At 39.8% G+C, this 11,329-nt stretch overlaps 1 protein-coding gene across 1 annotated transcript; it reads right to left on the bottom strand.

Moving 5' to 3' along the window:
- Window positions 1-8,609: 8,609 nt before the first annotated feature.
- LOC121535014 (transcription factor Sox-14-like) lies at window positions 8,610-9,300 on the bottom strand. Its single transcript, XM_045206234.1, is given in 2 exon segments — window positions 8,610-9,093; window positions 9,095-9,300. Coding segments are annotated over 2 exon segments (690 nt in total).
- Between the last annotated feature and the right edge of the window lie 2,029 nt (window positions 9,301-11,329).

The raw sequence follows: 11,329 nt of genomic DNA, 5'->3' as shown, positions 1-11,329 counted from the left end.
GCGTTATGCCAGTAACCGAAAGGCCGCTGGTTCTAATCCCCGAGCCGACTAGGTGAAAAATCTGTTGATGTGCCCTTGAGCAAGGCACTTAACCCTAAATGCTTGTGTAAGTCGCTCTGGATAAAAACATATTTACAATGATGGCCTACCCCGGCCAAACCCTCCCCTAACCCGAACGATGCTGGGCCAATTGTGCGCTGTCCTATCACGTCCGGTTGTGATACAGCCTGGGATCAAACCCGGGTCTGTAGTGACGCCTTAGACTGCTGCACGCTCAATTTGCTCTTTAGATACCCATGATATCAACACCATACCACTCCTGGTTACTTTGACTGCATCCACTTTTCCCAACGCCTTCTTCACCATCCTTATGACTTCAAAAGAGTTTCCCAAATGAACATCCTTATCCAAAAAATGTACTCATCAAGCAACAATTCATCAGACTAATTTTCCACCATTTTTTTGCCGTTTTTGATTCATTCTTGGACTTCATTGTTGTCCACTCATCATTCTCACTAATTGTACTTGACACACTTTCATCTTCAAACAACACTTCTGCTTTCGCCTTCTCAACTTCCTCCTGTCAAGCGCACACTACCGCTCCACCAGAGCCTATCTTCTTCTTCTTCGATGAGGTTTAACGGTGTTTGGCATCCAATTTGTTGCATTACCGCCACTTCTAGACTGGTTTACAACTCCCTTATATTTTGCTTGAAAAATAAAATAAAATAAAAGACACTACACTCACAAATTCAAAATTATTATTAATAATTAACACCACCCCACTCCACTATTTAAATATATTCACTCCTACCTCATGCCCTCAACCTGAGATGATGGAACATCACCACTTAACACTCCCTTTAATTCTTCTGATGTCAAGTCTCGCACACCCAAATACCTCTCTGCAGCTGCCACCACAACCTCAATTTTCTTAGACTTACGTTCCATCCCTGCAGTACAATTAATAACCATTGCTATAAATGCTAAAAATCCAATCTTACTGAAACATACATCACTTGTTGGCCTATCCCTCTGTACTGGGACAGATCTACTACTCTCACCACTCCTCCCCCTTGACCCCTCTTCCTCTACTTTCTTCACTGCCTCAGCATATGACAACTTCTTCACTACTCTTACCCTGGAAACCTCAACCTGCCTCTCTCGCACAGAGCATTTCTGATCCCCAGCCCCATGGGCACCCCTACAATTAGCACATACCACTGCTTTCCCCAATGCTACACATTCCTTTGTCTCATGCCCTTCTGCACACTTCATCAGAGCCTATCGTTTCTAATGGGAGAAAATAAATCATAGTGGGCAGAACAAGCAAGGAGGTGGGCAGAGCCAAGCACGAGCTAGTGAGATCCTATTGGCGCGTTCTAGCATTTATTTGCATAGAACGCCTACTCTGTGAAGTGCGCGTGTGCAATAACTCAATTCGACCCTTGCACTCCTAAACAACGCATTTTTTTGAAACTTTGGGAAAGGGTAAAGTCAACAAAACGCAGTCCACTGTGTGTTACAGATTCTAGTTTTGGAAACAGAAAACTGTATGGAGATCAAATGTTTAATCGATGAGAAAATGTACAGAATGTCGGCCAAAATCTATCTTGCTCTATCTTCTCCCACTGCCTGCCACTGGGCTTCCTCTCATCACCATATTTGGTAGTGAGTGTAAACACCAACCGGATCCTTCACATTTATACATCCAGTGAAATATCTGGCTCATTGTTCTATTTGTGGCAGAGCTGTTGTGAAGGAAGTTCTCTTCTTGTTCTTGTTCTTGTTCTTGTTCTTGTTCTTGTTCTTGTTCTTGTTCTTGTTCTTGTTCTTGTTCTTGTTCTTCTGTATCATGGCAATTTTGTTTGTGCATGCCGCCATCTACTGTGCGGTAGTGTGTGGTTAATCACTTTACATTTTCTGATCCAAAAATAAAATGAGAGAGGGAAAGGAAAAAAATTGCACCACCAACTAACCCCACACCTATATAGCACTATTTTTAAAATAAAATAAATAAAATAACAAATCACCACCCCATTCCACTACTTTGACCCTAACTGATCCTATATCAGGCTGACGGCCTGGGAGAACGGGACTATGAAGGAAGTTGTCAAGGAACTGAGTTTGTGTTTCTACATTACATACCTACCGCCAACCAATTATGTCAATGCGGAGGGCTCCCTATAGCTCCGATACAAAAAGCAGATTTATGCTTGATCCGGCATTGCGGTCCAGAACAGCCTCAATTTGTCGTGGCATGGACTCTACAAGGTGTCAAAAGCATTCCACAGGGATGCTGGTCAATGTTGACTACAATGTTTCCCACAGTTGTGTCAAGTTGGCTGGATGTCCTATGGGTGGTGGACCATTCTTGACACACATCGAAAACTGTTGAGCATGAAAAACCCAGCAGCGTTGCAGTTCTTGACACAAACCGGTGCGCCTGGCAACTGCTACCAAACCCTGTTCAAAGGCACTTAAATATTTTGTCTTGCCCACACCCACTGAATGGCACATACACAATCCATGTCTCAATTGTCTCAAGGCTTAAAAATCCTTCTTTAACCTGTCTCCTCCCCTTCATCTACACTGATTGAAGTGGATTTAACAAGTGACATCAATAAGGGATAATAGCTTTCACATGGATTCTCCTGGTCAGTCTATGTCATGGAAAGAGTTCATAATGTTTTGTACACTCAGTGTATAAAGGCAACTTTTTTCATTTGTTGTGTTTAATTGAATCTGAGCATCAAAATAACACAAAAGCGGTTCATTTCAAACTAAACAGTTTTTTTTTTTTTTTTGGGGGGATGGATCAGCTTAATATTGCAGATAGATTGTATCTTCTATCAATGTAATTGTCTGCATCACTTCCAATCCCCCATGTTTTTATTTTATTTTTTATATATATTCCCCTTTGTTACTTTTCAACCCCACCATCCTTTCCCTACTTGGAGTAAATTAGTGAACAACAACGCCCAGGCCTCTACTTCCGGTCTATACTTACTATCTACACCTTATGGACAGAGTTTTACAATAATTCTATATCATATATATATATATATATATATATATATATATATATTTATTTATTTATTTTTTTGCTCCTGAACTTCTTCTACTCTCAACCTCTCCGATCATTTTCATGATGTCCATCCGGTTTGCTTCTAAATGCCATATCTTTCTAACTGTGCTCTTTCCCAAAAGCTCCCAACATACAACCTATATACTTATTATGGACACAGTATGCTTACATTATTAGCTATCTTTGTTATTATTTGTTGTTATTTGTTATTAGTCCCATCCTTCAACTCTATTCAATACCTCCCATCTATCTCTTAACACCATCCATATAGGATTTCTATTTGCCATATATATTTCAACCGTACTGTGATGTTTTACAAAAGTTCTGAACCTTTCTATTCTCATTGCTTCTACAGATTGTGAATTAAAAATAAACATTTTTGCTAAAAGTATTATTATATTATTGATTGATTGACTATGACTTTTCAGATCACCCAGTAATGCTATCTGCAAGGTTAGTTCCAGGTAAATATTGCAATCCTTTAGCCATTCCTGGACCTGTGTCCAAAAAACAAGCTACAAAATGGACAGAACCAAAACAAATGATCTAATGATTCTATCTCTTCACAGCAAAATCCGCAGAGCTGGGAAGATTGTATCCCCCATATAAATAACATTCTATTGGTAGCAAGAATTTTATATAATAATTTAAATTGAAAGATTCTAATTTTTGAATCCGTGTCGTTTTGCGTGTCAGTTCATAAACACTATGCCATGGGATCGTACGTCAAAGATCTCTTCCCAACTATTTTGCAATCTATATGGGACGGCTGTCAATCCTTTGGTCCTTAAGTGAAACTGATATACTTTTTTATTTATCACAGTTTTCCTTAACCAATTATGTTCTTTAATGCAAGGCCGACAGACAAGTTCCTTACTTTCTCCCCCCTTCAACTTTCCTCTTCCACTTTTGGTGTAAGGCTGCAATTATTTGGTTGTAATTTTGGGTAGAGCAGACATTTCCATATGTTTTTGTTAGCTGCATGTGCGACATAACTCCACCAGTCCTACCGATGATATCATTTACGAAGATTATACCTTTTTTAAACATTCTGTCAAAAAATAAAGGTTTTTTGTCAATCAAACTAAACAGTTAACAGAAGTTACAGTATGTAATAGAGTGAGAATAATGTTTACATACAGTTACATACAGTGTTTTTTCCCCCTTGTTACACATACTGTCATCATAACAATAATAATGCATTTCATTTGAAGCAGGAATAATACACATTGAAAATCCCACTAAACTGATCAAAAACTACCAATGAACAGTACTCCATAATAATTCCGTGTTCACATGCTAGTCGGAACTAGGAAACTCAGACATTTCCGACTTGCTAACTGGTTTTAGTTATACATGTGCCGCATTCAATGAATTAGCACGTCGGAATTCCCTAGTTCCCTAGTTCCAACTAGCATGTGAACACAGCATATGTGCAGTAAGCTTGATAACAAATATGCCTTTGATTAAACTGCAGCCTTAGGGCTCAATTCAAACCGTATTGCCAAATATCAGCACTATAAAGATTGAAATTGAAATGCAATCCTCCCAGCTTCGGAGGCTGTGTTCACGGTAACGCTGTATGTTGGTGCAAATCGGCGATACGGATTTAATCGAGCCCTTAGTGACATAATCTGCCTTAATGTCTTTCTAGACTCTAGTGGTGGTATTCTTGGAACTAATAGCTCATACCATGCCTTGGCAGTAGGCCTTCCATTTCTGGTGACTGTTGTTGTTTTTAGTTTCCGAATTGCATTAATCTCTTGCTTTAAATTGTTGGCCGTTACGAACAGCTCAGAGGGTAACATTGGCCATTGTTTTCTGCTACCATCTCATCTAATTCTCTCCAGTAGATTTCTGACCTGCTGTTTGTTGGTCGCATCTTCGCTGTTAAAGACACAGTACCTGCCACCACACATCTCAAATATTTGTTTTAGATCCTTGTTTGCCTGTATTTTTTCTTTGATTTGTTGGTTTTTGAGTTTATTACCATGAGTGAAAATAACCATTGCATATTTCAAAGCATCATCTTTACATAGCTTTTTAAGTAGACAAAGCATCTCACTGTCATTGCGTGTTACCCTCCCAATCTCAAACACAAAGACAAAGGCATGTGGCCCTGGTGCAGAGAGCACGAACCCCTTCAACATTTCATCAAATACATGCTCAGCAGAGTTTCCCTCATCAGAAAGACCAACTGTATCTATCACAGTAACTTCCCTTCCTGCCACCTGTGCTGTTTTGGATTCACTATGTATGGTTACGGAGCCAAAGCCACAGTCAGACTTAAACTGTTCAGACCCTCTCAGATCGAGAATGGTGTTCCCTGATGCACTCTTCCCAACTCCACTTCTACCCAGCAACACGATTCTTCTGTCTTCTGTGTTTTCTGGGACACCTGTTGGATAACCATAGACAGTCATGAAAAAGACCCTTACTATAGATATAAGACTGTCAGCTTTCTATTTGGTATGCACCCATGGATCTAGGTGTTGATAAACATGGAACTTGCTCTGGAAAATATGTAGCCTACATTTAATATCTTAATTTTGTGGTTCTAATTGCCTAGTGGTTTCTCATATCAATCACTATTTTTTATTCAACTTACTTAAAAGGTCCTGAACGGTCAAAATCATGTTTTTTCATGAAATATGATAATATTTGTAATGAAACCAGGTCAAAGGAGGACTACCAAAATAGGAAAAATGACTGTTGCTTCTACATTTATTAAGTTTGATCATAAAGTTAGTGGTCCCCTCCCCAATGTCAAACACTTGGATTTAATTAAATGTACCCAGACCTTACCCTGTAAAGTTTCAACTGAAATTGTCCAAGGTTAACTAGCTAGCTAGCTTGATAAACAGTGCTGACAATTCCATTATACAGACAACATTTTATCTATATCGATGCTGTTACAATAACCAAACAGTTGGATAAACAAATCATTTGTGAATCCATAATGTGATGTATGACAGGATTGGATGTTGCATGCAATTTCAATGTTGTTTGAGTTGGTTTGTGTATCAATAAATGTGCTTGAGATAATCTCACTGCAACACTTCTCACTGCGTCCATGTTACTTGACATAGGCGTTTTCATAGAACCACCAGTCAAGGCCCACTCAGCCTACTAGCTCCCCACCCACTCAGTCTGTCTTTTCAGACTTCCTGGTAGTTTGACATCAAAGAAAAAGCAAATTTTCTCATTTTTTTGTGCATTTTTATCAGGAAAAATATTATGAGTGATGTTTTAGTCACTCAAAAGGCTATTTTACATGGAAATCAGAATGACTGTTCGGAACCTTTAACTAAGAAAGACCCTTGAGTCTATAAACCTCTTTTGCAAAGACTGACTTGTTAAGATACTTACTTAATGTCAGGCGTCCTGATTTAGTCAGAAGCTCCTCAACCTGATCTTGACTTCCGGAGTGCTCATTGTTGAACACATGGTATTTCACACCAAATCTCCGAACAACTTTTGGGAGCACACCCTCTTCATCTTCAAAGATGAAATCGTCTATTTTCATGCCTTTGAGAGCATCACCATGTGTGAACAGAATGTAACTCTTGTCTATTCCTGTATCCCCCAAAAATCTTCTCAATTTCCTTCACTATTTTCTGATCCTCCTCAGTGAACCTGTCTACCTTGAGTAGTACCAGAAACAGACAGGGAATGGGTGATTTAAGGGCATGTTGACACACTTCTTTAATTTGCTCTTCCACTTCTTCAGTACTGAGAATTCCTGGTGTGTCGACCACTGAGATTTGTCTTCCAGAGACCACACCAGTCTGCTCTGCACATGTTTTTGTCACAGACATGAAGTTTAAACTTGATTCAAAAGCTGGCCTTCCCAGGATGGTGTTTCCTGATGAACTTTTCCCAGCTCCTGACTTGCCCAACAGGACAATCCTGAGGGGTGATGTGTCCATCCTGGTTTACTATTACGTCACTGGGAAAATGGAAGGAAAGTTATTGCAGCATAGGTAACTGGTTTGAAAATAGCTTTGCTGTGTAATTGTAAACACAAACAATTGGAGTGTGTTAATCTAATGCGTTTTTAAAAATGTAATATTTAGGGTAATTACACAAACCAACAGGAATCAAAGTAGTCTACCTACACTGTAAATCCACATTGTCACGGTTTCGGCCGAGGCTGCTCCTCCTCCTGGTTCGGGCAGGCTTCGGCGGTCGTCGTCCCCGGAGTACTAGCTGCCACCGATCTATGTTTCATGTTCGTTTGGTTTTGTCTGGATGTTGTACACCTGTGTCTTGTTAGTCCTCGTTAGTGTCCTATTTAGTTCTCGTTGTGTGTGCTCGTCGTTGTGTGTGATTGCGCTTCTGTTTCGTGTTTGGAGCTACTTTTTCCCTCCAGTGTTTTGGAGAGGTTATGTTGCACATGTTTGTGCGCCGTTTGTTTTGTCGCCTGTGTGCGCCGTGTATTCGCCTTCGGGCTTATTGTGCTTCCGTCTTGGATATATATTGCACTAAAGCCTTTGGACTGAGCCTCTGCGTCCTGCGCATGATTCATACACCACACCCACCTTCAGCACGCCTTGACACACATAACTGAAAGGTAACATTCAAATATATATATATATAGAATGACATGAGACATCAAATTCATAGCTCTAGATGCAAGAGACACTTTAACTCCTCCTTGATTCATCTTTCGCTCATTCCTGAACTTAATCAAGATTGCACTATGCAAAAGAGTCTGTAATATTTACAAGTGTTATATAACAATTGGTTTTTCAACTTCCTGCTGTGTAAGTTAAAAAACGAATTTTGTTCTAATTATCATGGACCTTATACAGCTCCAAAAAGGTGGTGTAGATTGGCTATATTTAGGCCTACCTGCTCTAGTATCATTAAATGAAATTAACGACATTGAACAGCAATAGCCTAAACATTTCAGATTGTAAGGAATGTGCATTCAAAATGATTTGGGATAGTCCGGTTGAATAACTGAGTACTCGATCTCAAGCAAAACAACGCAATGCTCACCATAAAAGTTTCCTGATCATTACCACAAAGTAACACATTAAGTTTCACTTTGTAACGAGTGCACTGCGTGGTGTTTTGGGAAATGGGTGTGACATCTTCGGCCGTTATTTTTTACAATGCAACGTTTAAAACTCGTAAACCTAAGTTCCATCGCTATCAGAAAACAAGGCCCTGATCAGTTAAAACATTTATTTTAGTTGACAATAGACACATCCAGATTTTTCAAGGCATATTGACAATTAAGAGTTAAGTTTGGTAACAACCTTTTGTGAAATGCTACATAGCCTAAATCAATTCCCCAAAATATAACGTTATCATCGTATCATCATAGAGCTAAGAAAGTACACACAACTTAAAATACAGAACAAAAACCGCATATAAATAAGGAAAACCATTCAAAAATCTAATTCATATTCATATAGACCTATCTACAGCAAATAAAAAGTAGCCTTTTTCACAGTTATGATGTGAACATTTATGTGTTTTATTCACATGCTTTTTAGTTTAGTTTATGTGGTCACACACTTGAATGTGGTGAGGAGGAGTACGGGTCTATCGAAGTCTTGTTCAGACCTGGAAAAAGAATGTATGCAACCTGAGGCTGTAAACTCGTCGCCGACCACGCGCCACAGTTACAGGGCACGACGTACCCCGGGTTCGTTGGTGAGGGGTGAGTGTGCTGGATGGGGCATAATCCCAAACTTCCAAATGGGCCAGTCTGGTATCCCAAAGATTGCGCGTAATACAAACCGTTGGCAGCCAGCACGTTGGGCATTTCTGATATCCTCTTGACAGCACCTGTGCTGAATTTACCAGGGTCAAGAAGCCAGTATGACCACGACGTCGGCGGCAAAATGGCTCTAGCTTTCTCTGCGGAAGCCAAAAGGGACTCCGTCGAAAATCCTTTCAAATGTTCTGCGTCCCCGAGTAAGGGCAAACGGTCCTTTTTGAGCAAACTCTTGGGTTTGCGCCGGGGTCTGTACTTGTAGTTGGGGTGTTCTTATGTGTTACGCGTGCAATCTCTTGGCTTCATCAATGTATGGTTGCTTCTCTGATTCGGAAAGCAACTTCCAATCCACGCCAAGTCTTTTGCTGATTTCAGAGTTGTGCATTTTGGGATTCTCCAGTGACATATTTCGCCTCTGACCGCGAGACCACGCCATGAAAGCGTTCATTGGTCTCTTGATATGATCCAAAGGTTTTGCCATTTCAAGAGCACACGGTGAAATGCGCATTAACATCAAATAAAGTTATAAAGATCTATAGATGTAGATATAAAGGTGTAGGTATTTACCTCATCAACTGCTCATACTCCTTTGGTGTGATGGTGGGAGATGTGGTTCAGGAGAGAAAACGTAGGCTATCCAAATTGGCTATAGGCTAATTAACATAGTTAAAAGAGAAGGTAAATACAAATGCCTTTGCGAGTTGAATCACTTGTGTATTTGTCAAGAAAAATAAAGTTGTCTGCAATGCAAGCTCAATAATGTGGAGAGAATGGGAGCCAAACATAGCCAAGTTGAAAGGCATAGATGATGCTGGGCAGGTCCCGCGCGCAACCTGATATCGTAGGACTGTCACACTCAGGCAAGCCAATCAGAGTGTAAAAAAAGCAATGTAATCCCTTTCCCAAACGTTGAATCTATATGTAAAAAAAAATAGGGAAAGGAAAGTGCTCTCTTTTTTGTACCTATTTTGCCAACCCTAGCGAGGTTTCCATCCAATTGGGGAAAGATTTTCATGCGAATATTCAAAAATCTGCATAAATACAATATGTGCGTGTTCCCACCAGAGATGGGTTTCCATCAAATTGACTTGTTGCAGATAAAAGTCTGTGCTTGATGGAGTAGTGAACATAAAAATTACTTTTGGAGTTAAATTCCCATGTACTGAATAAAAACACAAGTTAAATGGGTTTGCATCTCATTTTCAACTCTACTGATGGTTGTGTCACACATTTTTTTGCCATATATAGGGCAGGGTTATTCCTTAAATAGAGCGGCATGTTATATGGCAGTCACTTGTGTGTGTGTGTGTGTATATGTGGTGAGTGTGGTGAAACGAATCAGGCGCAGGAGGGTAATCACCGAATAGAATACAGAGTTTATTCCTTCGTTGACACACAAATGCGCTCCAATAGTGATCAACGAAACAGGCACAGGGGAAACAAACATCCCTGGCAATTACACTGTAACGGAATCCAATAATACATAGACACAGGGGGAAAATCTCCCCTGGCAACACAATGTTATGAGTAGCACCACTCGCTACATACTCTCACAATTAACAATCACGCCAGAGGGAACATATACATAGACTAATTAGGGGATTAGAACCAGGTGTGTGTGATTGACAAGACAATTGTGATGATGATGATTGGGGCAGCAGTGGTTAGTACTCCGGTGACGACGAGCGCGAAGCCTGCCCCAACAAGGAGGGGAGGTAGCCTCGGCGAAGTCGTGACAATATATATACACTACCAGTCAAAAGTTTGGACACACCTACTCATTCAAGGGTTTTTCTATATTTGTACTATTTTTTACATTGTAGACAAATGATAGTCCCACTAAGCCCAAACCAGATGGGATGGCGTGTCGCTGCAGAATGCAACTGATTGTCTCAAATGCATTAAGGAAAGAAATTCACAAATTAACTTTTAAGAAGACACACCTGTTAAGTGAAATTAATTCCAAGTGACTACCTCATGACGCTGGTTGAGAGAATGCCAAGAGTGTGCAAAGCTGTCATCAAGGCAAAGGGTGGCTATTTGAAGAATCTCAAATATAAAATATATTTAGATTTGTTTTACACTTTTTTGGTTACTATATGGTTCCATATGTGTTATTTCATAGTTTTGTTGTCTTCACTATTATTCTACAATGTAAAAAATAGTTTAAAAAAATAAAAATCCTTGAATGAGTAGGTGTGTCCAAACTTTTGACTGGTAGCGTATATATACTGATCAAAAATATAAATGCAACATGAAACAATTTCAAAGATTTTACTGAGTTACAGTTCATTTAAGGAAATCAGTCAATTTACATAAATTAGGCCCCTAATCTATGGATTTCACATGACTGGGAATACAGATATGCATCTGTCGGTCACAGATACCTTTTAAAAAAAAGATAGGGGCGTGGATCAGAAAACCAGTCAGTATCTGGTGTGACCACCATTGCCTCTCCTTTACATAGAGTTAATCAGGGTGTTGATTGTGGCCCGTGGAATGTTGTCCAG

This window comes from Coregonus clupeaformis, chromosome 21 (genome assembly GCF_020615455.1).
Source record: "Coregonus clupeaformis isolate EN_2021a chromosome 21, ASM2061545v1, whole genome shotgun sequence".
In the NCBI taxonomy this organism is placed as follows: Eukaryota; Metazoa; Chordata; class Actinopteri; order Salmoniformes; family Salmonidae; genus Coregonus; species Coregonus clupeaformis.
Note: the sequence above shows the minus strand (reverse complement) of the source record. Positions and strands in the feature narration are given on the sequence as shown.